Source organism: Mobula birostris, chromosome 1 (genome assembly GCF_030028105.1).
Source record: "Mobula birostris isolate sMobBir1 chromosome 1, sMobBir1.hap1, whole genome shotgun sequence".
NCBI classification, from domain to species: domain Eukaryota; kingdom Metazoa; phylum Chordata; class Chondrichthyes; order Myliobatiformes; family Myliobatidae; genus Mobula; species Mobula birostris.
The window spans coordinates 189632895-189660659 of NC_092370.1; the positions used below are offsets into that span (position 1 = coordinate 189632895).

General features: G+C 38.0%; 1 protein-coding gene across 1 annotated transcript in view; it reads left to right on the plus strand.

The window, feature by feature from the left end:
* slc25a21 (solute carrier family 25 member 21) overlaps window positions 1–27765 on the plus strand; it is a 439048-nt gene that overhangs the window by 373310 nt on the left and 37973 nt on the right. Inside the window, exon 5 of the mRNA XM_072280031.1 lies at window positions 25882–25948. Coding sequence (XP_072136132.1) covers window positions 25882–25948 — 67 coding nt within the window. The remainder of the gene's footprint in view (window positions 1–25881; window positions 25949–27765) is intronic.

The window sequence follows — 27765 nt, forward strand, 5'->3', positions numbered from 1 at the left end:
GATGTGGGTAGTTATTGTTAAGATAGATTTGTTAACTTATACTAGTGGAAACAGTATTGTAATAATGAATGCACGTATCCCCTTAATAATTTTGTGTACCATTCTTTAGACATTGTTTTCTCAGCTTCTGCAGTTGTTTGAATGTGTTGACTTTCAGTCTAGAATATTTGTTTAGTAATTTTCCAGGCTGTGGTCACTTTTGGACCATTGCTTTTCTCTTGTCCCCGAAAAGATGCTATAACCTTTAATTATGATACTTGTTAATGAGTTATTGGGCTATTTCCAAGCACTGGTAAGAATCAACCACATGTCTGTTGGTTGGAACAGACTTGATGCTGCAAATGGCCTCTGCTCCTGCATCTTTTGGTCTGCTGTCAGCAGCTGGCCACACAGCAATTTTCCTCTCCTAGGTCATCAATAAATCAGATGAATTTTGGCAATATTTAAGTAGCTTCAGAAACAGTCAGGTTTATGATCACTGACATAAGCTGTGAAATTTGTTGTTTCACAGCGGCAAATACAGCACAAGACATAAAAATTACAACTGAACGGTTATCACTACCTCATGGTTTGGACTACTGCCCACATTAAATTTTCTTTATTAAATGAATTACACAGCTAGCTGGATTTGAACTCGTCTAAGACTTTGGATTACTAGTCTGCTAGTTCAACTGCCGTACCACCAACGTCCCCTATATCATCGTCAGAGAAGGGCCACACATCTTTCTTTCCTCACCTTCTGCACTAATAGGGCTGCAAAGAAGGAAAGGTGTTCAGAAAATTCAATGTTTGGGTTCTGCTAACAGTTCGTCCCTTTTTAGGGGGAGTCTGTTAAACTTGGACTCAAATGTTGAACCTGGATAAATGAGCTAAAGCTGATCTAATTCTTTCGACAGTAAGTAAAAAATCAACATTGGATAACTTGGCTGATTTTTTTCCACCCTTTTCCCTAGGTCAATATTGGTTCAACTGTGGACTTCAACAACTGACTTGAATGAGACCTTTAAAGTCATCAAAATGCAGGAGTCAAACATAAGGGCTTCCTGTTTAATACAGATTTTTCAGAGTTGATGATTAAATAATATATACTTAGGTTTTTTTTTAAATGAAGTATTATTATGCAAACAAAATACTTGCAAAACAAAATGGTTCTGAGAAAAATCCAGATTAGCCAATGCGGCTGCATATTACAAACAAAACATGCTCACACATTTGAATACTTTTGTGATACTGATTTAGCACTAAGTATATTTGTTATTGTAATTAAATAAATATTTTATTAAGATTGATTAGTTAAAAACTAATTAGTCACCTTCTGTTAAAAAATGAAAACAATCAACATCTAGGAAATTGAATTAAAATATCAAGTTTTGCCTTTGAAAAGGCTTAGAAATTTCAACCTAGAAAGCATTTGTTTAGATCTCCACCACCTTTACAGTACTTTCCAGGTTGAAATTCATTGTGTCCTTTGGGTTAAAGATATTCAGGTGTTTTTTTAAAACACAAAACACACCACAGTTTACTTTTTGTTGTTGCAACCTTTTTATAAAGAGCCTGCTTCATACTTTCCAAAGCAAGGTATGCTGCTTGGTCTCAGCTGATCCGTAAAGAAGAATGAGGTACGAGGAGGGTGAACCACCATTGAGTTATCATGACATGTCAAGGTACTATAACAGGTTTTTGTTGTGCATTTAAAGCACTGACAGCAGCATGCTTTGGGAGCTCAGACAGTTTTTTCAGGTAATGCCTCCTTTCACACACATGGTGACAGATTGTTGCGTGCAAGTTTCCAGCATCTCTGTTTGCATAGCAATCATTCATTGACAGTCTCATATCAATAGCCAGCAAGCTCCATCAATAATAGGCATTAGGCTTTTAGTTTGTCGTAATTGTCATGTATCAAGTTACTGGCTTATTAATGGCAAATGCTAGTGTGCACTTTATTTTTTAACTTCAGTTTTTAAAATGGTGAAGATACATTTTGGACAGCAGGTAAATATTCCATTTGTCATGGAAGAAATTATTTGCTCTTTTAAAGTTATTTGATTTTATTAATTGGAATATTGTATGGAAATAAATTTAAAAGATTCATATAACTAAAAATGAAAGATTAAATTATTTGAAATGCAGAAAAAATTCAGGTTAGAAATGATAACTAGTTTTAAAAATGATTCATTTATATCACAAATTCATGATATTCAGTTAGAATTCATCTTAATGTTGGAGAAAAAATTAATTTTGACTTAATTTTATTTTGTTTTTATAGCTTTTACAATGTATGGAATAATTCTGATTTTGCATGGATCGAATGAATTGTCAAGGTTTTTCATAGCTCCAGATTTTACTTGCGGTTAATTCTGTAGAAATCAAAATTGGGAAAGATGTAAATGCAAATCTTTTGTCGCTTGTTTCACACTATCATCCAAAAGCAACATTAATTAACAAATGAGGATAGCAAATTATGAAAAGCTAATTTGAAAAACTGACTTGAAATCTAACTCCGGCATGCATATGAAACTACCAGTGTTTATTAATTTTAAAAAAGTATTGCTGTGAAACTTTTTTTTTCATTGTAAAACTTTTTTATGGTAACTCCAGTGTTTTGCCACTGATTTTAAATAATCATGCACAGCAATTATATCTGCATAAACTGCAGTGATGTCAAATAAAGCGGCACATTAACTTTAGGAAAATTTTCCAAGTTCTTATAGTTTAAAGGTTTTTCTTCTTTATTTATTGACATTTCACCATCCAATCAGCGGCTGGAAATTATATTTTTAAAAGTAATTTTTTTTCATCTGAACTTATTTTATAAAATTTAGGACAATTTAGAAATTGGCGATTGGCAAATGGTGGGGGAGCTGTATGGCCTTGGTTGTAGCAAGGTCTAGGCCTCAAGCTGCGGCGTCACATGTTTGCAGCTGCCTAGGAGAAGGAGTCGGTGTGCTCCACTGGAGTGTTGGTGTGAGTGCTGCCCTCCAGTGTTCGCTCACCAGAAGACACGATGTATTATGTTTGCAGACTGCTGCAACGTTAATGAACTCAGGGACTTGAACTATACTTTTCGTTTGTGGCTGTATTTTACTGTCATTTTATATGTGCCCTGTGCTGTGAATAACTCTTGGTACTATGTTTTGCACCTTAGCCCCAGAGCAATGCTGTTTCATTTGGCTGTATTCACAGTATTCATGGATGGTTAAATGACAATTGAATATGAACTTGACTCACATTGCTGTGTTTCAAAATAATTAGTTCATTGTGTTATTCATGTCAAACCTGACATTTCTACCAATGGATGCTACTTCCTTTCAATTGAATCTCATTCAGTCATTCAGTAGTTGCAACAGTATCAGTTTGGAGGCATTCAGGTCTCTTGTGACAGGGTTATAGACAAATCCTGCTCTAGAGTTTTCAGCATAGATACCTAGGTCAACATCCCTGTGCTGAATTTTCAGAATTATCTTTTTTTAAAATGAGAAATCACTTTCTCTGTTGGGTTCCCAAAATCATGAGTTTGATGAAGATTATGGACATTTTTCCCATTATGGCCAATATTTGTGTCTCAATCAACATTCCTAAAACATAGATTTCCTGGTCATTATCACTTTGCTATTTCCAGGAGCTTGCTGTTCACAAATTAGCTTCTGTTTGTTCAACAATAAACATCAAAGTATTTTGTTGGATGTTCCATATATGTGTGAAAGGCGATTGAGAGATGCAAACTCTTCATGTTTTGAAAGGGTTACACATTGTAATCAGTCTAATTCAATTTTAATGTCACCTAGCTCAGTTTACCTTTCATCTCCCCTTACTCATACCACTGATAAACATTTCATCAATTTATCAGGGAAGATTTGCAATGCAATATAGTCTTTTACCTATTTATTTACCTGACTTAGCCTTTTACATCTTTGTCGTCCTTTGTCTTAAAGGAAGACTTTTGTCCTATGAGTTTACCTCTCCAAAATAATCTATCTAATCTGAGTCTAAGGGCAGGTTTAAATGTATTTTAATACCATCTACAAACAGTACATTTCTACATACATTTTGATATTTTGAATAGATGTAGAGTAATATTTTACATTTTGTTTTATTTTTCCTACACTTGTGTTGTAGGTAGGCAATATGGTGGTTTTATATATTGAAGTACTGTATAAGGGTCTTGAAAAAGTTAAGTACTCCAAGAATCTCTTGAATAATAGTAACACTGCCTGTTTAAATAGCTAATGGATTCATGGATCAGAGCCATTCTGTGTCAGATTTTCTTCGCAACTGTTATTCACTTCTTAACAGCTCGCATTCTTTCACTGAAAAGAGATCCCCAGGTGAAACTATGTTTGGAAAGTAACCTTTGTGCTCCCAATTACTGGAAAAACCAGTTTTGGTGAGAATTGCTAACAATTATTTTAAGGAAAACTGCTCTTTAAATATTAAAGATGATGCACTGAAGCAAATCTACAAATCCTATACATCAAATTAGCAAGTCTTGAATGGTGTGCAGCAAATACTTACTAAACATTTTATGCTTAGGAAATTTATTATAATTGTTAAAGTTGAATTATGCCATTGATAGTATGAACTGGAATTGCTGTTTCCCCTTTTGGTCCGAATAAGTTAACATGATCTAAAATAACTTGGAACTTTAGTAGTGCATATCCTATTCTTTGGGAAATCCTAGTTGACAACAGTTCATGAAATACGAGATTTGTTTCTATTATTAATAATAATTAGAAAACTTTGTAGAAATGCTTCAGCTGAATGACTTTAATATTTAAACCCATTTTAAAATGTTCTAGAATTATTTCATCTAAGAAATAAGTTATTTTAATTAGATGTAATTAGACAACTCTTTACTCTCTTCTAATATCAGAATGATTTCCAGATATTACTGTAAAGCCAAAAGTTTGCAAATCTCTTTTTTCTCTTTGATGTAGCTGATAAAAAATGAAATATTTTTAATGTTCTGGAATAAATAAAAATTTAAATGTAATTTTGAATGCTGGTTGTTGTTCACAAAACACAAGTAGCACTTGCTGTAATCTTTCACTGGGAGAAGTTCCTTAAAATTGTTATTTGAATAGTTACAGTCAGATGGATACTGATAAAATGAGTACTTTGTCCTTAATGGTGTTAATCAATATATTGTTTATACTGTGACTCCTTCAAAGTTCTCATTAGAATTTTCCTAATGAGGAGCGATCTCTCATTCAAACTTGCAATTAAATAAAATTACAAGGCTTCCTGGACCTTCTGCAGATCATTAGCACACTTTCTCAACCTAATTTTGCAGTAGACTTGAATTAAGTTGGCTATACTTTTGGACTGAAGTGCTGTGTGTCTTCTTCAGCAGAGTATAGGCTAGTTCTTTACAGAGCAGGACTGCAGTTGCACTCTGGTGTTTTTTTCAACACCATTCTATGACAATAAAGGAGACGTCCCTTTGCAGTGATGCTTAAGTTACAGCACAATGCAATTGTATTGAAGTAACTTAGACAGTGATTCTGTTTAGAACTGTTGAGAATATCCAGTCAATTAATTGTGCTGTTTGCAGGCATTTTGAACACAAGCAAACTGTTCAAATACTCAGCAATATATACTGTATATTCCAATTTACTTTTGTCTTACTTACTCAAGTTTATGTATTTATAAGGTGTAATTGCCTGTCTTCTTACCACCACAAAGCTTGTATCTCTATTTTGTCTAAATAAGTGATCAGTATTAATTTCAGGTGGAAAAATATGGCTTTTATTGTAAATAAATAATATTGACTTCCAATTCAATGTTCAACACTATCATCCCCCTTGAATTTCAACAATAAGCTTCAAAACTTGGGCCTCAGTACTTCCCTGTGCAACTGAATCTTCAATTTCCTCACTGGCAGACCCCCAGTCTGTTTGGATTGGGTGCAACATCTCCTCCACATTCATCATCAGCACAGGTGCACCACAGGGCTGTGTGCTTAGCCGTCTGTTCTGGGACAGCACAAAGAAGGTTCAACAGCACCTCTACTTTCTTAGAACTTTATGTAGATTTGACATGTCACCAAAATCTCTGACGTACTTCTATACACAGTGGAGAGTATCCTAACTGGTTGCATCATGGCCTGGTATATAAACACCAAGACCCAGCAATGGGAAAAGCTGTAGAAAGTTGTGAATGCAGCTCAATCCATCACAGGCAAAACCCTCTCCACCACTGAGTACATTTATTTGGAGTGCTGCCACAAGAAACCTGCATCTACACCGGAGAACAACTTTTTCCGAAAGTGTTTTTTCCTCGGAATTTTTTTTTTGTTTATGATAGACCACTTGAAGCTGAACACAAATATAATTTCAGACTACTTGTATCATGTAAGAATTTGGAGAAGCAAGAAATTATTTTTTTAATATGTGTTTAATTGCATAATGGTGCTGATATTTTTCAATATTTCAATGAAGCTAAGAATGTTTTGTTGATGATTTTCATTTGTACTCAGTGTCTGAGGCTTCTCATTTAAGTGTCCGATAACAATCAGCCAGAATTGATGGATTGCAGTTGCCCTGATTCCATTTCTCCATGACTGCAATGTCCTGGTGGAACTTTCACCACATTTGTCACTGACAGTACCAAGATTTGCAGGGAAGAACTCTAAATGGAGAAAATAAATCTCTTGTAACATGTTGCATTTCATAGTTTTGTATGCTTGAAGCATGTTATCAACCAGCTGCACATACTGTAGTTTGGTGCTCTATAGTTGCCAAGAAAATTTTCAACAACATGCTTGAATGCCTTCCATCTCATTTTCTCCAGTCCCACTGAAAGTTCTTTGAATTGCCTGTCATTGATGACCTGTTTGATTTGTGGACCAACAAAAATGCCTTCCTTCATATTAGCATCAGTTATTCTAGGAAACATCTGTCTCAAATACAAAATTCTTCACGGAAATTGATAGCCTTTCTTAGATCTGTCCTGCCATGCAGCATCTGCTCTGCTTAAGCATGCCCACACATGCCTGGAATAGATAGAAAACTTTTCAGTTTACATTGTGGGCAACATTTTAATTGACTTGAATTATTAATTGAATTAACAAATATAGGCATGACTGGGAAATTTCATGGTGATTTTCACGATCAGCAGCCCAAAATCCATAAGATACACCCAAATCTATTTAGGAAGTAAACTCTTTGTTGTCTAGTGTTTATTGTCAAAGACCTCCACCATACATGCCATGCCCTCTTCACGATACTGCTGTTAGGCAGGAGGCACAGAACCCTCATGTCCCAAAGTAGCAAGTTCAGGAAGTTTTTTTTTAGATTATGAGGACACACAGTCCTCTTTTATTGTCATTTAGTAATGCATGCATTAAGAAATGATACAATGTTTTTCCAGAATGATATCACAGAAACACATGACAAGCCGACTTAAAAACTGACAAAAACCACATAATTATAGTTACAACAGTGCAAAGCAATACCGTAATTTGATAAGAACAGACCATGGGCACGGTAAAAGTCTCAAAGTCTCTCGAAATTCCCTTCATCTCACGCAGACGGTGAACCTCCAGCGCCGCAAACTTGCCAATGCAGCATCCTGGAAGCATCCGACCCACAGTCCAACTCTGAGTCCGTCCGAAAACTCCGAGCCTCCGACCAGCTCTCCGACACCGAGCACCGAGCACCATCTCTGCCGAGTGCTTCGGCCCCGGCCCCAGCAACAGGCAATACGCGAAGCTGAGGATTTGGGGCCTTCCCCTCCGGAGATTCTCGATTGCACAGTAGCAGCGGCTGCGAAGTGGGCATTTCAGAAGTTTCTCCAGGTGTTCCTCCGCACTTCTCACGGCTGTCTCTATCAAATCAGGATTGTGCACGGCCCCCTAGTTAAAACATATCGATATCAATTTGGAACGGCCGCGCGCTGCGTCACACCACCATCTTCTCCTCCCTCCTTTTTGTTCCTACAACTACCAGGCTTCTAATCTGACACTGATAACTTCATTCCCTAAAGTTCAAAGTTTGATTAATTTATTATCAAGGTACATATATGTCAGCATATACAACCTTGACATTGATTTTCTTGTGTGTTTTCACAGTAAGTACGAAATGCAATAGAATCAATGGAAGATTGTACCCAACAAGATGAACAGACAACCAAAGTGCAAAAAACAATAACCTGTTCTAATGCAAAAAGAAATAGTCGTAATAATAAAGAAATAAACATTGAGAACATGAGATGAAGAGCCCTTGAAAGTGAATCCATAGGTTGGGGTAACAGTGATGGGGTGAGTGAAGTTATCCCCTCTGGTTCAAGAGCCTGAGGTTTCTGTACCACCTTCCTGATGGCAGCAGTGAGAAGAGAGCATGGCCTGGATGGTGGGGGTCCTTGATGATGGATGCTGCTTTCCTGTGACACTGCTCCATGTGGATGTGCTCAATGATGGGAAGAGCTGGGCCATATTCACAACTTTTTGTAGGCTTTTCTGTTCAAGGGCATACCAGACTGTAATGCAACCAGTTGACATACTCTCCACAGCACATCAATAAAAGTTTGGCAAAGTTTTAGACAACATGCTGAATCTTTGTAAACTTTAAAAAATATAGAGGTGCTGTCGTGTTTTCTTCTTAATGGCATTTATGTGCTGGACCCAGAACAGATCCTCTGAAATGATAACACTGAGAATTTTAAAGTTTTTAAATTTCACTATTACTCTGAACTGATTCTGAGACTCATTTTCAAAGACTCCTTACCACTCAGGTTCTTGGTATTGTTTCTATTTGCACAGCAGTTTACCTTTGTTTGCACACTAGCTGTTTGTCCATCTTTGTCTGTTTACGTATAGTTTTGTATAAATTCCTTTTTTCCTTCTTCCGTATTTCCTTTTTTCTCTGTAAATGCAGCAAGAAAATCTATCTCCAGGTAGCATATAATAACATATATGTACTTTAAATTGAGTTTGAACTTTGAACTTCAAGCTTTTTCTCCTCCAGTAATTCGACAGATGGACATTTAACATTATCATCTTCATTCTTTTAAAATCCTATGTGGCTTCCAGTAAATAATAACTTTCCAAAACTGTTTCTGAGATTTTTTTTCAGTTGTCTCATGAGACAGCTCGTTATAGCATTTACATTATTTGCACTGCACAACTTGACAAATCTGCATTCATGGCATTTAAAATTTAGTCTTGCTCTCTCTTTGTATAATCCAAATAACTGCAGATTTTTGCACAATGATGTGCATTCCTTTTGTAAGCAGACAGCCACCTCTCCTGGAAATTCTGGGAGTCTCCCGCATATTGATAGCAGCTCCCTGATGCCCACAAATTATATACAATATCCCAGAAATCGAGTTTTTTGAGAGCGAGCGGGAGGGAGGGAGAGAGAGAGAGAGAGAGAGAGAGAGAGACGTAGTGAGAGTGTGACAGAGGGAGCATCCTGATTGATCTCTCTTTGTGCTAAGTAGACCTATCAGTTTTCTCTGTGGGTGGGCTTTACAGTCGACATCTCTCTCTCTCTTTCATTGTCCATCAGTTTAGTTTAGTGTCCTGCAGCGCCATGGCAGAGTGTTCCAAAAAAAGAAAATATAAAGCGTACTTCACCCCAGACTACCCTAAAGTGTACCTCTGCCTAATAGGGGTCAAAAATAATGACAGTGTTGCTCACTACACTGTTTGCAACAGTAACTTTTCTATTGCCCATGGTGGGTTAAGACTGTAGAAGACATGTTGAGGTGAGTTTAACAGGTGTCATTCGTTCATTAGCATAGCTAACGTTATTTAAACTAGCTGGCTAGTTGCTAAGGAGCTACTCTATTGATGTCCTATGTGATGAGGCCAAACTCCCTGTAGACTTGCTTAAAGTTGTAATAGAATAAAAAAAACAACTCCATGATAATATAATATAATATAATTGTGAATCTTGTGAATCTGATGTCTTGCAAAATTAACAAATTCATTGACGCAGTCTGCTATGAGGTTGAGACTTCTGGCAAAATGCTCAAATCTGCCAAGCAAGCCACATCACAGTACTAGGAAAGTTTGCAAAAGAAATAGAAAAGCTATTTGCATTAGCATTTAGCTATTAGCATTGAGACTGCCAACAAAATACTCAACAAGGAATATATATATATATATATATATATATATATATATATATATGTGTGTGTGTGTAAATAGTTTCAATATGTGATCAAATAAATTGTTGTGTTCTTTCATGATCAAATGTCCTGTATACGTATACATACACCCTTGGAGGTCGACCCGGGGGGGGGGGGGTGCAACCTCCCCGAAATAAATTTTGCAGGGTGGGATGTCTGTGTAAGCCCTTCAACACTTAAAAATATAGTACATAGTCAGTTGTTATTATTGTTGTAAGTTGTATAGTGTAGTGTAAGTTGTATTGTATAGTGTAAATTGGTGTCTGCCAAAATGTAATTTGGAAGGATATAATCCACCCTTGATATTGTTATGCTGAATAGTTTATTTGTTAGCAACAAACAGTCTATTGGAGGAACTCATCAGGTCGATCAGCATCTCTGCAAGATGATGGGGATGCAGGGAGGGGAACGTCAACTCAGACCATGAGAGGCCTCTGTCGGGCATTTTCATGCCTTACAAGGTGCAGATTGGAAGTCTGTGTGGGGCGCCACTCCTCGCACAGACACTAGAGCAATGTGTGGTTAAGTGCCGTGCTCAAGGACACAAACACACTGCCACAGCTGAGGCTCGAACTAGTGACCCTCAGATCACTAGACGAACGCCTTAACCACTTGTGGCCATGTGCCCAACAATGCAGGGGTGTAGGGGTGGGGGGAATAATTGTTCATATTTTGAGTTGAGACCCTGTGAACCATTCCCAAGTCATCAACAGTTCCTTTTGTTGTGTCTCTTGTTTATTCTGACTAAATTTGAAAAAGTATTTCATTGCCTGTAAATTGCTTTCCTAAAATTCATTTTTCAGGATGGCAGAATTATGAGCAAATCTTTAATTGGCTTTGAAGTTAGTGGTGCATCACTTTTTTGAAATTTGCAGTGCTTCTGTTAATGGGAGTTTCACAATGTAGTGAGGACTTGACTTTCAGGAGTTTAGACATAGCACTGTGAAAAAACAGCAATATTTTTCCTTGTCAGGATGCTGTATCTCCTGAGCTCATGAAAACTGGAAATAAATCCATGTCTGTCTATAGGGAAGCTGTGGTGACTATAATGCTCATTATGGCATGTTTTCACTGATGTTTGGTATTACCCTCATATATCTGTTCTGCCTCTGTGCATGTGGATTGGGCAGAATGTCATTTCATAATACAGGCAAGCAAGGCAATTGTCATTCTTAAGACTCGGCACATGGAACTTTAACTGCCATTAGGAAATTGCATGTGAACTTGTGAATTGTAATGTGTGGTTCTTGATATTCTTGTTGGTGTGAATCTTTACTAATGATTTTAGGCACTTCATTCCTTTCATATTATACCCCTTGGAAAATGTCCATTTCTTTATTAAACAAATTCTGGGTCTGAACATTAAGTGTTTGGGGCTGAGTCGTGAATCATTCATCTCTGTTGCAAGAATTATTTTTATGTGTGTGAACAGTGTGTACAGAATGTAATAAGAATAATTCTAGCTTCATAATAACTGCAGACGGGTGAAACCTGAATCAAGAACATTCACCAAATAAACAAATATAGAATGGTCCGCCCCAGTTTATTAAGCCAGTTTATTTTGGAAGAAAAATTTTAATATTGCTTTGGTTCATAAACTCTCAAATATTTTATGAGCTGTACATCAATGTCTTAGAAAGTAATTAATACAATAATTTCAGAAATTTAGTGAAATCTTGAGAGCAGAATTTTATGACCTTATGTTCTGTTTAGAAGCGATCTGCTGGTAAAGTAGATTGGGAATTCACAATTTTCTTCGCAGTTTCATTTTATTAAGTAGAAGGTCATAGGAAACTTTCTGATTCTTAATGTAGTTTATAAGCATGAGGGTCTACTCACATGTTCCTCTCATGACCTTTCCTTGCTCACATTCATAGTGATATGCTGAAGCTGGAACATGGCCCTGTTCCAAGTTGAAAAACAGTTGACGTTTCACATTTTTTGCCATTCCCATAAAAAGTAACATCGATCTTCTTAAAGAAAATACTTATTGCAACAAACTCAGACAGAAACTATGGAGATGGGGACAAATTTCATGCTTCAGTTTGAGTACATTTCGTCAGAATTAGGGGGAAACGTTGGCAAATAAGTTTTAAGTTGCAGAGAGAAAAGGAGAGACAGGGAAAACAAAGGGGAAGGCCTGTGAATGAATGGAGACCAGGGGATGCAGAATGGATGGCAGGAATGGTGGTGATTGCCGGCAGAGAGAGGGTGATTAATCACAGATGATTTTTCAGAAGTATCTGTAAACAGAAACTGATGAAAGAGGACAGAAAGTACCTCCTTCCATTTAAAGGGAACTTATCAGTTAAAGCACATTGCTGTTAGAGGTCTTTGTGATGTTTTTTGTTGACATTATAGATGTGGAGCGGGAAAGGCAGTCCCCAGATTTGGTGATAATGATGACATTTCTCCTGTGCAGAAAAAATGAGAGGTGCAAAGATGTCCTTCACATATGGAATACCTGGTGACCACGCAGTCTGAAATGATATGAAATTTCGAGGTTCAGTACCAGCAGCAAATTGCTACAGACCAGGGAGTGAACAGTAAGATACTCCATTTCCTTGATCCGGATTGGTGTTGTAATCTGCTGTCTGACAAAAGTAGTACTCCCACTCATCTGGTGCATGTGCACAGACATGCACACGTGCACATTTTCACCTCTGTCTTTCAGGATAAAGTGGTCATGAATCATCAAGGACAGGAAGGGGATGCTTCCTAGTCCAACATCTCACAAGGCTACAGAAGTTTAAGATTAACTCATGTAGGATCCAAAGTAACTCACAGTGGATAAAGTATAAATATAGCCAACAAGGCTTAAGAAATAGAAGCAGGAATAGGCCATTCAGCCTCTTAACTCTGTTTGGCATTTTACCAAAATCACACCTAATTTTCTACTTTAAATACTGTATAATTGTCCTGCCCAATCTCTATAATCGCTCTTCCATCTAAAATCCAGAAATCTGTTGTTCACTTTTCAGTTGAATCAATGGCTGATTCTACACAGCCCTCTGGGTCAAATGATTCCAAAAGTTCATCATCTCTAAGGGAAGAAATTTCTCCTCCTTCCAATCCTAAATGGCCTGCCCATTATTTTGAAACTGTGGGCACAGATCCATCAGTCAAGGAAATCATTCTCCCCATTTCTGACAGATCTGTGCTCACAATTTCAAAATAATGGGCAAACCTTTGAAGAACTGGGTATGTTTCAATATAGTCTCCTCTCAGTCTGCTCAATTATTTCTCACATGACAAACCTGACATCCCCAGAATCAGTCCAGTGTTCCTTCTATGATATTTTTTTGGGGTAGGTGGCCAAAATTGTACATAATATTCTAGGTGTAGTTTCACCAATAGCCTCTATAGTCTTGACATCTTTACTTTTGTAAACAAATTTCCTTGCAACAGCTTTCAGCCTACTGAAACTGCTCCAGTATCTTTTGAATTTTGGAAGGTGATAGCTAAGGTGTAGAAAAGTAGATTATCAGGTTGTTGGGATTTATCCATTTTAAAGCTTGTTATCTTCCCTAGTGTCTGTTTATTTTTGTTTTCTCATTTACTATGGACTTTCTACTCTCTTGTATTTCTGGGAGTGTTTGTTTTGATTTCTGTGAAGATTGACACAACATACTTGTTAGATTTCTTTGCCATTTCCCTATTCTCCTTTATAAAATTTCATTCCTGTGTCTTAATGTTTGCCCTTGTTAGACCTTTCCTTTTTTTTGTTCTGTTTACTTTACTCTTACAAACTGCTGGAGGAACTTCACAGTTCAGGCAGACCAGATGAAGATTTATGGACCAAAACATCAACTCTTCAGCAGTTTCTCCAGCATCTTGTGTTACTCAAGATTTCCAGTGTCTGCAGAATCTCTCCTGTTTATACTTTACTCTTATACTTCATTGTCCCTTCATTAACATTCCCTTTCAAATGCTTTCTGCATTATTACACTATACTCAGAATCTGTGCATGTCTCTTCAGACTTTCATTTACCAACATCTCCTCTCCTGTGCTGTTTAGTAGTGCAGAAAACCCACTCATCCAGCATCTATCCTTGAAGGATGAATCCTCCAGAGAAAAGGAAAACTCAGCTACATGATACAGACATCTTCATACTCTATAACAGTACACAAGTTGGAGAGGGTTGTTTCATACAATAAACATCTGGCTTTGCAGATTGCAATCAGGGTAAAGGGCTGAGGAAGTTGCTGTGTCCGCTTACTGCAAAGTCATATACTAGTCCTGCTTAGAAGATAACAGCAGACCCTCCGATTTGAAAAATCTGAAGTGGATACAAAGTGCAGTTTACATGCTGTCTGGCCTGTCAGAAAAGCTGAAAGTGACATCAGGGGTTATTGAGGAGCCCCTTGCCATTTGCTTGCAGGGCTCTCAATAGAACCAGATACCTCTTTTCTGAAATGGGAAGTAATAGGCACCTTCATGAGTTAAATGCTGGGGAAGTATTCAGAATGCTAAACAGAAGTTTCTTTTCCAACTCTAACTCCACTCTTGTAACTTCCTCTGGCTCAGGTGTCCTAGGAAGTAGAAGTGGTTGATTATCCCTTGAAATGACAAAGTTGTGCAGTAAGAGTTAGTTTTTTCACGGGTTGTTCATTGCCCATGCTATTTTGTAATCAGGCAAATGTGACAGAATGGGAAAAAAAGACCTCTGCATAAAGATTGATATGCACATGAATTATGTATTCGGTGTGCTTACATGTCACATGCAAGGAAATATTAAGAAACGTAGAATATTTACAGCACATTACAGGCCCTTCAGCTCACAATGTTGTGCCAACCATGTAACCTACTCTAGAAGCTGCCTAGAATTTCCCTATTGCATAGCCCTCTATTCTTCTAAGCTCCATGTGCCTATCTAAGAGTCTCTTAAAAGACTCCACCACCTTTGCTGGCAGTGTATTCCACGCACCCACCACTCTCTGTGTGGAAAAACTTACCTCTGACATCCCCCCTGTACCTACTTCCAAGCACCTTAAAACTATGCCCCCTTGTGTTAGCCATTTCAGCCCTGGGAAAAAGCCTCTGGCTATCCACACAGTCAATTTCTCTCATCATCTTATACACCTCTATCAGGCCACCTCTCATCCTCTGTCGTTCCAAGGAGAAAAGGCCGAGTTCCAGGCAACATCCTTGTAAATCTCCTCTACACTCTGTCTGCAGCATCCACGTCCTTCCTGTATTGAGTATTTTTTCATTCTGCAAGTACAGTGCCTATAAAAAGTACTCAGCACCCCCGCTTGGAAGTTTACATGTTTTTTGTTTTACTACATTGAATCACAATGGATTTACTTTGTCTTTTTTGACACTAATCAACAGAGAAAGACTCCTTTGTGTCAAAGTGAAAACAGATCTCTACAAAGTAATGTAAATATAAATATAAAACACAAAATAATTGATTCCTTAAGTACTCACCCCCTTTAAGTCAATATTTAGTAGATGCGCCTATGGCAGCAATTACAGCCTTGAGTCTGTGTGGATAGGTCTCTATCAGCTTTGCACATCTGGACACTGCTATTTTTTACCCATTCTTCTTTATAAGACTGTTTAAGCTCTGTCAGATTGCTTGGGGATTATGAGTGAACAGCCCTTTTCAAGTCCAGGCACAAAATCTCAACTGGTTTGAGGTCTGGACTCTTAATTTGGCCACTCCATGACATTAACTTTGTTGTTCTTAAGCCCTTCCTGTGTAGCTTTGGTTTTATGCTTGGGGTCATTGTCTTGCTGGAAAACAAATCTTCTCCCAAGTTACAATTCTCTTGCAGACTGCATCAGATTTGCCTCCAGGATTTCTCTGTATTTTGCTGCATTTATTTTACACTCTGCCTTCACAAGCCTTCCAAGGCCTGCTGCAATAAAGCATCCCCACAGCATGATGCAGCCACCACCATGCTTCACGGTAGGAATGGTGTGTTTTTGATGTATGGTGTTTGGCTTATGCCAAACATAGAGTTTAGTCTGATGGCCAAAAAGCTCAATTTTAGATTAATCAGACCACAGAACCTTCTTCCAGCTGACTTCAGAGGTTCCCACTGCCTTCTGGCAAACTCTATCTGAGATTTCACGAGAGTTCTTTTTCAACAGTGGCTTTGTCTTTGCCACACTCCCATAAAGCTGCGACTAGTGAAGCACCCAGACAACAGTTGTTGTATGTGCAGTCTTTCCCATCTCAGCCACTGAACCTTGTAACTGTTCCAGACTTGTGATAGGTCTTTTGGTGGCCTCCCTAACTAATCCCCTTCTTGCACAATAAGTTTTTGATGACGACCAGCTCTTGGCAGATTTATAGCTGTGCCTTATTCTTTCCGTTTCTAGATATTTCCATTAAACTAATTACGTGACTTCTAAAACCAATTGGCTGCACCAGTGATGATTTTGGTATTTTGTTTTAAAGGGGATGAATACTTACGCAATCAGTTGTTTTATATTTGTAATTAATTTAGAACACTTTGTTTTCACTTTGACATGGAGTTTTTCTGTTGATCGGAGTAAAAAAAAGTCACTTTTTTTTACTGTGATTCAATGTTGTAAAACAATAAAACATAAAAACATCCAAGGGGGTGAATACTTTTTATAGGCACTGTAGATAAAGTAGGAGAAGACCTTTTGTCCCCTCAAGCCATTCCACCATTCAATTGATCAGCTCTGCATTCCATCTATTCACGATAATGTTCAGTTCCCTTGCTTATCAAATGTCTATCTAGCTCTGATTTAAAACATTCAAAAACTTTACTTCTATACTCCTTGAGGAATACAGTTGTGACTTAGAGGGAAAAAAGATCTCTGCCTTAAGTGGGAGATCTCTTATCTTTAAATATTGAGCCCTTATACTTAATTATCCTGTAAGAGGAAAAGTCCTTTCCACATCCTCCTCATCCTTTAGGATCTTCTCAATTTTAAGTCCCCTCTCACTTTTCATAATTCCAGTGGACACAAGCCAAGCCTGTCCATTTTTTCCTCATAACCTTCCCATGGTGGTTATTAAACTAATATGTTCCTCTTTATTGGCTTCCTGTTCATGAACATCCTTCCTTCATGATTGTACATATAACTCCAGATGTGGAGTCACCAATGCCCTATGTTACTAAAGCATAACCTCCAATTCATTCAGTGCACACAATTAGTGTAAAATTCAGTTGTGTGATGTGCTATAACATTGCACTGCATAGTAGAATTTATGGAGCCAAAAAAAACAAACCGCTGGAAGAACTTAGTAAATCAGACAGCATCTGTGGAGGAAAATGGACAGTTGACATTTCAGGTGGAGACCCTTCATCTGGACCTGAAATGTTGATGTCAATTTCCCTCCACAGATGCTGCCTGAGCCACTGAGTTCCTCCCACAGTGTGTTTTTTGCTCCAGGTTCTAGCATCTGCAGTCCCTCGTCTCCATAGTAGAATTTAAAGCCTGTGTTTTTTTTTAAACAGAGAAATTCCAAACAGCTATCAATTTTCCATTGGGATTGAACCTTTAGTTACCTAACTTGAAAGTGATAAAGCCAGATGGTGAAGGGAGTATGGTAAAAGTCAACTTTAAAATATCCACAAAGAAATAAACAACCTCCAAAAGGAAACTAATCTGAAAGTAGTAAGTTATAATAGTGTTTATGCATTGAGCAAGCATCTGGACGTTGCAGCAGACATTTTCTCCTCAATGACCACTCAAGCAGTTTTTGCTTTGCTCTAGGTGGCCCATAACATTTGAAAGAGACCTGAAAATAAAATAGATTCACTGTTTTTCCAGATGCAAATAATTCTTGTATTCAGATGTGCATACAATTATGCCACCTTTCACCCACAGACCTATGAGGCATTTCAGCATTTCCTGACACACATGCTTTATCCAAGCTCAAAAGCAGCCTTTATACCACATTGGTGAGACATGGGGCCAAAGTTTACTATAAAAATAACATTGTGGCTAACAACACTCATAGTTAATCAGCCACAAATCAGACAGCAACTTAAGTCAAGCACAGAGGCACAGTTAACATTAAAGTGTGCAAGCTGAGGTATGAAATAAACACTCCTCTCAGAGCTGGGAAAAAGTATCATCCTCTCTGGCTCACCATCCAATGTACACAATAGCATTTTAGGAAGTGGATAAAGTCAAAACAGAAAAATAAGGCTCATCCATTTCAGACGTCATCCCATTTTCAATAGTGCACTTTGTCTTAATTACTGCTAAACAACCTGTCAGTCACTGAGATTACAATTATTGTTGAAAGCTTTAAAAAAATCATAAATAATGACCCAGAAATTCCTGCCAGCAGGGAATTGTTACAAGCAGGTTCCCCAGGACTGACTTCGCAAAGTGCAAGACCAATCCTTATTGCTAGGTCCCTGAACAACTGCATACCTTGCATGTGTAAATGAAACTTAGAGGGCAAGAAAAATCTCACCCGTGAAAGCTGATAAAAACTTTGACAGTCAGTATAATCAATCCCAACAGAGTGGGAGAGCATGGAAATTGGCCCTACAAACCACCATATCCATAACAACCTCTGTACATTAATCCCATTTGCCTCAATCTTGACTGTATTGTTCCATGCATTGCCTATTTAAGAGCTTGTCTAACTATAGTAATTGTATCTGATTGCATTACTTCCTGTGGTAGCACCTTCCAGATATCAATCACTCTGTGTGGAAAGCAAAACTTCTCAGATCCCCTTCAAAACTTCTTCCTGTTATCTTAAACTCATGTTTTAATACCCCAAATAGGGGGAAAAGATTTTGACTATCTGCCCTATCTCCACTCAGTGGCCGCCTTATTAGGCACATCTGTACATCTTCTTGTTAATGCAAATATCTAATCAGCCAATCATGTGGCAGCAGCCATGGTCAAGAAGTTCAGTTTTTGTTTAGCCCCAACATTGGAGTGGGGAAGAAATGCATTCTAAATGATTTTTACTGTGGAGTGATTGTTGGTGCCAAATGGAATGGTTTGAGTATCTCAGAATCTGTAGATACTATAGAAAGAGTGCAGAGGAGATTTAAAGGGATGTTGCCTGGATTGGAGCCCATGCCTTATGAGAATAGATTGACAGAACTTGGTCTTTTCTCCTTGGGTCTACGGAGGATGAGAGGTGACCTGATAGAGGTGTATAACATGATGAGAGGCATTGATCATGAGGATAGCCAGAAGCTTTTTCCCAGGGCTGAAATGGCTAACACGAGGGAGGTTTAAGGTGCTTGGAAGTAGGTACAGGGGTAAGTTTTTCCATACACAGAATGGTGAGTGCGTGGAATGCACTACCAGCGAAGGTGGTAGAGGTGGGTACAGTAGGGTCTTTTAAGAGACTCTTAAAAGGGTACATGGAGCTTAGAAAAATAGAGGGCTATGCGATAGGGTAATTCTAGGTATTTTCTAGAGTAGGTTACATGGTCGGGACAACATTGCGGTCTGAAGGGCCTGTAACGTGCTGTAGATTTCTATTTTCACTCATAACAGTCTCCAGAGTTTACAGAGAATGATGCAAAAAATAAAAAATATTCAGTGAGCGACAGCTCTGTGGGTGAAAACACCTTGTAAATGAGAGGGGTCAGAGGATAATGGCCAGACTCGATCAAGCTGAGAAGAAGGCGACAGAAGTCAAATAACCATTTGTTACAACAGTGGTGTGCCGAAGAACATCTCTGAACGCACAACATATCGAACCTTGAAGTGGATGCACTACAGCAGTAGAAGACCACACTGGGTTCTACTGCTGTATCTAATAGAGTGGCCACTAAGTATATATGCCTCTTCAAATTTTATGTACTTTTGTCGGGTCACCTTTCACACTCCGATGAAGAGAAAAGCTCAGCCAATGCAATGGCCATCAATAACTAAAGCCCATCAATCCAGGAACGATCCTGTTGTATCACTTCTCCACTTTTTTCAACATAATCACATATAGTGCACCGATAAGAACTGTGAACAATTTTCAAAGCATGGCTTAACTAGTGTTTTTTAAAGTTGCAACGTAACATCCAAACTATTTATTCTATGCCCAACCAATGAAGAGAAGCATGCTATTTACTTTATTCTCCAGCCTATTGACCTGTTTTGCCACTTTCAGAGAACTATGGACTTGGACTACTGCTATCGCTGTTCACCAACATTCCTTAATGCTTTACCATTTATTGTATATAACTTCCAAGAAGCATCAAATTACCCTAATCAGGATGAAATGCAGAATCAGGTTTAGTATCACATAGTCATAGTCATACTTTATTGATCCCGGGGGAAATTGGTTTTGGTTACAGTTGCACCATAAATAATTAAATAGTAATAAAACCATAAATAGTTAAATAGTAATTTGTAAATTATGCCAGAAAATAAGTCCAGGACCAGCCTTTTGGCTCAGGGTGTCTGACCCTCCAAGGGAGGAGTTGTAAAGTTTGATGGCCGCAGGCAGGAATGACTTCCTATGACGCTCTGTGTTGCATCTCGGTGGAATGAGTCTCTGGCTGAATGTACTCCTGTGCCCAACCAGTACATTATGTAGTGGATGGGAGACATTGTCCAAGATGGCATGCAGCTTGGACAGCATCTTCTTTTCAGACACCACCGTCGGAGAGTCCAGTTCCATCCCCACAACATCACTGGCCTTACGAATGAGTTTGTTGATTCTGTTGGTGTCTGCAACCCTCAGCCTGCTGCCCCAGCACACAACAGCAAACATGATCGCACTGGCCACCACGGACTCGTAGAACATCTTCAGCATCGTCCGGCAGATGTTAAAGGACCTCAGTCTCCTCAGGAAATAGAGACGGCTCTGACCCTTCTTGTAGACAGCCTCAGTGTTCTTTGACCAGTCTAGTTTATTGTCAATTCGTATCCCCAGGTATTTGTAATCCTCCACCATGTCCACACTTACCCCCAGATGGAAACAAGGGTCACCGGTACCTTAGCTTTCCTCAGGTCTACCACCAGCTCCTTCGTCTTTTTCACATTAAGCTGCAGATAATTCTGCTCACGCCATCACCAGCATGTGATGTGAAATTTGTTAACTTAGCAGCAGCAGTCCAATGCAATACATAATCTAGCAGAGAGAAAAAAATATATAAAATAAAACATAATAAATAAGCAAGTAAACCAATTACATATATTGAATAGATTATTAAAAAATGTACAAAAACAGAAATACTGTACAGGTAGTGTCCAAAGCTTCAAAGTCCATTTAGGAATTGGATGGCAGAGCGGGAGAAGCTGTTCCTGAATCGCTGAGTGTGTGCCTTCAGACTTCTGTATCTCCTTCCTCCTATCCCTCCTGTATTACCTGGGTTTTACACTTTTAAAACATTGAAATGCATCTGACTGTTTCAGTTACTCAGAAACACCGAGAAACTATTAAGAATATAACTGTTAAAACAATTGATCATAAGATTAATAAGAAGATTAAAAAATCAAAATATTTTAAGAGCATGGAAAAGCGGTTAAACTGAACAGTTAACTAAACTATTCAATGAAATTACCGAGGCTTTACCGAGGGAAGGTAATACTCATTCTTATCAAATGAAATGAACACGCTGTTGCTGTGCCAAATCTAAGTTGTCACAAATACTGTGGGATTTAGAATAAGTGCTAGGGATTTGACACTGTTTTGCAAGTTGCTGCTGAATTGCAAGAATAGTCTGATGTTGAAATGCTGCTGTGAAAAGATTGACAAATTGTACTTGCTTGCTTGGACTTCCCAAATGGAATTACTTGCAGTTATAAGCAGAGATTTTGCCCATTAGTTTTTTTGTTCTTATTTTTGTCTGGCTTTGTTTTCCTCTCATACCTGTCACTCTTTCTCTGTTAATTAAGTTCTTTTTCTTGCTATTTTAACAGGTTTTCTGCTTCGGGTTTTGTTGTTTGCTGGCAATGCTTCAAGCTGATTAAACAAGCATGCAGGCGTTTAGGCAGTTCGCACTGATCCAGGATGATATGTTAAGATGATTGCACTTAGAGCAAAAGATCTTGCATGTTAAATAAATGAAGGCAATTCCAGTGAATTGGGATACAATTTGTTTTCCACCTATCCTAAATTTTGACAATTTTTGCTACTTTCGATTAATATTAACAATTTGTCCTCTGAACTTGAATCTAACAAGAAGTTGTTGATACTGCGAACCTCTTAGCTACAAGTGGAAAGTGCACATTTCAATGTTGAAATGGCACCGTTCAAGTCAATGTCATAAACTTTATTTATTAATCCTCAGATCAGTTCTTTGGAGGAGAGGTAATGCTTCAGGCTTGTTGTTGGAAAAGTAAAACAGCATCCAATGCACTTTTTCCTTCATTGACTTCACCTACCTTAAGTGTGCCAAAGAATGAATAATTTAACGAAACATCTGGTCTCATACTTAATTTGAAAATATATTGGATACTTGATGTTTTAATTTACAATAATTCCCATATGGGCAAAACCATCTTGCCTTTCATTTTAGATTTCATGGGGTCGAATTTTCACCTTCAGTAAAAGTTGGGAAATGTATTTGAAGTTTAATTAAAATTGCACAAGTTGGATTATACTTCATGCTTTTACTCAGATTTATTCATATGATTGCAGATATTAAATTATCCATGAACTAGCAAAATTTAGCAGCACTTTTATTTACTTATTTTTAAAATAATTATTCTTGTTATTTAAGATAGCTGACTTTGCTTTACTAATATAATTGATTTGGGTTTGTCTTTTTTTAAGAGTATCAATCTATTGGTTAAGAACAAACTGATTAAAAAGTCAACTAAAATAACTTTAGTTTTACTAATGCTCCAGTAAAATTAATTGTAACAGACAGAAACTCAATCCTGCAGGTGATTTTTTTCCTTTATCAAATATAAGCACAAACCAAATTTTCAGTCTTTGCAGTGTGTGACATATATACATTACCTATAACATTTGCTAGCACATTTAGAAGCCTTATTGGCATTAAGGCTTTATTTGAGGTGCAGTTTCCATACAATGCAGTGATGCAGCATGCTAGGATGTTCTCTACTGCGCATCTGTAGAAGGTCATGAGTATAGATATGCATAGTCCAGCTCTCTTCAGCCTCCTCAGAAAGTAGAGGCATTGGTGTGCTTTCTTGATTGTGCATTATGTTTTCTGGGACCATGAGACTGCAGGAACAGTTCATCTATAGATTAATTGAATGGTGGTGCAGGTGGAAAGGACTGAATGAGGATGAATTTCTCTGAACTTACAATATTCATTGTCTGTAAATCCTGAAATTACTTGTAAACCTAGAGATAAGGCAGGAGTTATTGTTTGGTGCATCTCTGCTTCGAAGAAGCTGAAACAGAACCTTCTGAAACCTCAGATTCTTCTGATACCCCACTACCTTTACAAGGTATCACAGGCTTCATTTCTTCTCAAAATCTCTCAGCAGCTTCAGTATCTCTCAGCCTCTCAGCCATATGTAGTCCAATTATACAATCCCCTTGAGATCCACAAGTAGGTTTGCCCTTGTAGACCCAACATTTTAGCTTATCTTTGTCCCATAGAACTCATTTCTTCCAACATTTGCATTCATTTTCCAGTTTCTTCTCATCTACATCTGCAAGACATTTACAACCTCTGCCATTTTAAACCATTACTGGTATCCCAGTTTCAGCCAACTCATTTTCCCCTTTTATATCTGCCAACCAGAAGAGTTTATAAATCATCTCATTTCTAGAATTCAGGTGAATTTTAACACCGTTCATCTTCACATGTCTCCAACTTATTCATTGCCTCCACACATATCCACTGAGTAAAAGGTTTTGCAATGGGAACTTTGTCCTTATGGGTAAAATGGAACATTTTCTCTCTCTGTCCTCCTAAGGAGCTATCTCTAAACTCATTTTCTGGAAGACTGATGATTATATTGTTACTGCTTTCTGTTCTTAATGTGACCTTGAAAATTGAGCTGCCATGGAAGTGTGGCAGTTAGTGTGGCGCTATTACATCTCGGTATCGGATTTCGGAGTTCAGTTCCAGCATCCTCTGTAAGATGTTTGTGCTTCTCTCCCATGACCATATGGGTTTGCCCTGGATGCTGTGGTTTCTTCCCAGTTTATAGGTTGATTGGTCATTGTAAAATGTCCTGTGATTAGGCTAGGGTTAAATAGATGGGTTGCTGGGTGGTGTAGCTTGTTGGGTTGGAAGGACCTGCTTCGTGCTGAATCTCGAAATAAATAAATAAACAGTATAAATAAATATGTATCTTCCCTCGGATCCAATTTCTACTTTGCTTTCCCCTCATTAGAACAATCCATGACTTCCTATCCTTTTCTTATAGATATTGTCTGCCCAACTCAGTATCTTAGTATTCTATTTTATTTAATAAAATCCATAAAACAAATAGTCTCTTCTCTCTATTTAATCTTTGATATTTGAACTATTTCATCGGTAGGAGCATTATTTCTGACCATATTAAACACAGTAGTGCTGGTAAGTTTGTGAACCCTGAAGAATTTTCTTTTTTCTGCATTAATATGACCTAAAATGTGATCAGATCTTCACATAAGCCCTAATAATAGTTAAAGAGAACCCAATTAAATAAATAACACAAAAAATATTATACTTGTTCATTTATTTATTGAGAAAAATGATCCAATATTACATGCATTTGTTTGAAAAAGTATGTGAACCTTTGCTTTCAGTAACTGGTGTGATCTACTTGTACAACAATAACTTAAACCAAACGTTTCCGGTAACTGTTGATCAGTCCTGCATTTCGACTTAGAGGAATTTTTGACCATCGCTCCTTAAAAAAAACAGTTTTAACTCTGAGATTTTGGTGGACTTCCTTGCATGAACTGCTTGCTTCAGGTCCTTCCACAGCATTCCTATAGGACTAAGGTCAGGACTTCGACTCGGCAAAACATGAATTTTCTTCTTTTTAAACCATTCTGTTGTTGATTTACTCTTGTCTTTTGGATCATTGTCTTGTTACATTATCCAATTTCTATTAAGGTTCAGGTGATGGACTGCTCCTGTAAAAATTTTTGATACAATTTTGAATTCATTGTTCCCTCAATGATTGCAAGCTGTCCATGCCCTGAGGCAGCAAAGCAGCCCCAAACCATGATGCTCCTTCCACCATGCTTCACAGTTGGGATGAGGTTTTGGTGTTGGTGTGCAGTACCCTTTTTCATAAATATTTATTTTAATCTGTCCAGCCCCCTTTTTCTCAGAATTTAAAACATCTTTAACAGTACTTCTGTCCTTTCCTCATTCTGGTGAAAAGTCACAACCTGAAATATAAACAGTTTCTCTCTTTTCGCACTTGCTGCCTGACCTGCTGGTATTTCCAGTAGTTTTGTTTTATTTTTAACAGGCCTCACTTTGTGAAAACTGTATCATGATTTTGAAGCACCTTGGGGAGCAAAGATATTTCCATCTTTTACGACAGATTGTCTCTTTCGGATCTTGTCCCAATAACTACTTAATTTCTCAATATCTTGGTTTGCTGGAAGTATTTAATAGCCAGAGAAAAAAAAATCCACAAAGAAATTGTTTCCTTTCCTCGTAAATTTCTGATGGCAATACTCAGAAATAGAGTATTTAATACAAATAAGATGTAAAGAAAACTGCCACTTCTGTCTCAGTAAGTTATAATATCAATTGTTTTTCATCATGCTAACTTTGGAAATTATCACCATTTTCAATGGGGGAAAAACAGTAACTAAGATTGTTTTCACACTTTAGGATTAGCAAGCATTCACACTGAATTATTTAATAATGCTTTGAATGTGTAAGTTACTTTTTTCTATTTTTAATTAGGATTCTTGGCTTTTACAAAGGAATCTTGCCTCCCATCCTGGTTGAGACTCCTAAAAGGGCCGTGAAGGTAAGTATAATGTATTTGACAGTAAATTGTAATGCTCCAGAAACTGTGAGGCTGAAGTTCCCATCATCAATACAGAAGAACCGTGGTAGAAAGTTACAAATCAAATGCACTCTAGACAATGTGAGCCAGTACTTTTCAGCAGAGAATACACTTAATCCACTGACATACAAGGAAGTATGGTCAAGAGGGAAAGTCCTTGGCTAGATGTTGCTTATCTCAAACCTGATAGGATGTTGATCAGAAAGCAAATTTCTGGAGGAGTGCCGCAGGTCAGGCAGCATCTGTGGAGCACCTGTATATTCTCCCTTTGATCATGCAGGTTTCTCCTAGGTGCACCAGTTTCCTCCCATGACACAAAGACATGGTGGTTGTGAGTGATTCAGCAACTAAATTGTCCCTGTTTGTAGTGGGTGGTCAGAGAATCGGTTTTGTTACTGGGCAGTTGCTGGATAACAGATTGCAGGGAACTAAGTGGGAGAAAGGGATTGATAGGATTTCTCTGAAAACTAGCATAGATTCACTGGGTTGAATGGTTTCCTACTATGTCACAAAGAAATTTGGAAGTATGAAAATGTAATGTTTTTAATTCATATGTAAAATAAAACAAAAGCTTTTACCTGTACAGTGCATTTTCATCCAAGTTAGCGTACCCAATCAAGTGAATGATACAGTACCACATAAATAGCATTCATAGCAAGAGGATTCAAGTACAGGAGCATGGAGGTACTGCTGCAGTTGTACAAGGCCTTGGTGAGACCACACCTGGAGTATTGTGTGCAGTTTTGGTCCCCTAATCTGAGGAAAGATATTCTTGCCATAGAGGGAGTACAAAGAAGGTTTACCAGATTGCTTCCTGGGATGGCAGGACTTTCATATGATGAAAGACTGGATCAACTAGGCTTATACTCTCTGGAATTTAGAAGATTGAGGGGGGATCTGATAGAAACATATAAAATTCTAAAGAGATTGGACAGACTAGATGCAGGAAGATTGTTCCCGATGTTGGGGAAGTCCAGAACGAGGGGTCACAGTTTGAGGATAAAGGGGAAGCCTTTTAGGACCGAGATGAGGAAAAACTTCTTCACACAGAGTGGTGAATCTGTGGAATTCTCTGCCACAGGAAACAGTTGAGGCCAGTTCATTGGCTATATTTAAGAGGGAGTTAGATATGGCTCTTGTGCCTAAAGGGATCAGGGGGTATAGAGAGAAGGCAGGTACAGGGTTCTGAGTTGAATAATCAGCCATGATCGTACTGAATGGTGATGCAGTCTCAAAGGGCCGAATGGCCTACTCCTGCACCTATTTTCTATGTTTCTACATTGGAAAACCAAAGGCCTTAGCTCAATATACTTATGCTGTTCCCCATTGTTCAGTGCAGTGGTCAGATGCACTGGTGTGTTCTGTACTGCTGCACTGCAATGTGCATGCACTGAAGTCTGGTATTAGCTAGATGTTGAAATTGTACCTCGCTAAACCCAGTATGCCAATATAATGTTTATTGAATGTGGAGGATCACTTGCTCTAAGTTAAATGCATTCTGTAAATTTGGAGGACAGGCCAGAGTGCATAGAGTCCAGATTAACCAATCGTGCTGTAGGATAATTATGTTCTTTCAAGTTAATGCTGGATTATCCGAAAGACATCTGTAATTAATTAAGGCAGAATTTCAAAATATTGATGTTTCTCCAAACAAATTACTGGGTGTCCTTAGAAGGACAGAACATCTGGTATCCCCTAACAAAAAAATTCCAGTTGAACATTCACTTTACCAAAATGTACCTGGTTTTAAAGTATTGGGTTATTTGTTAGCATGTGAT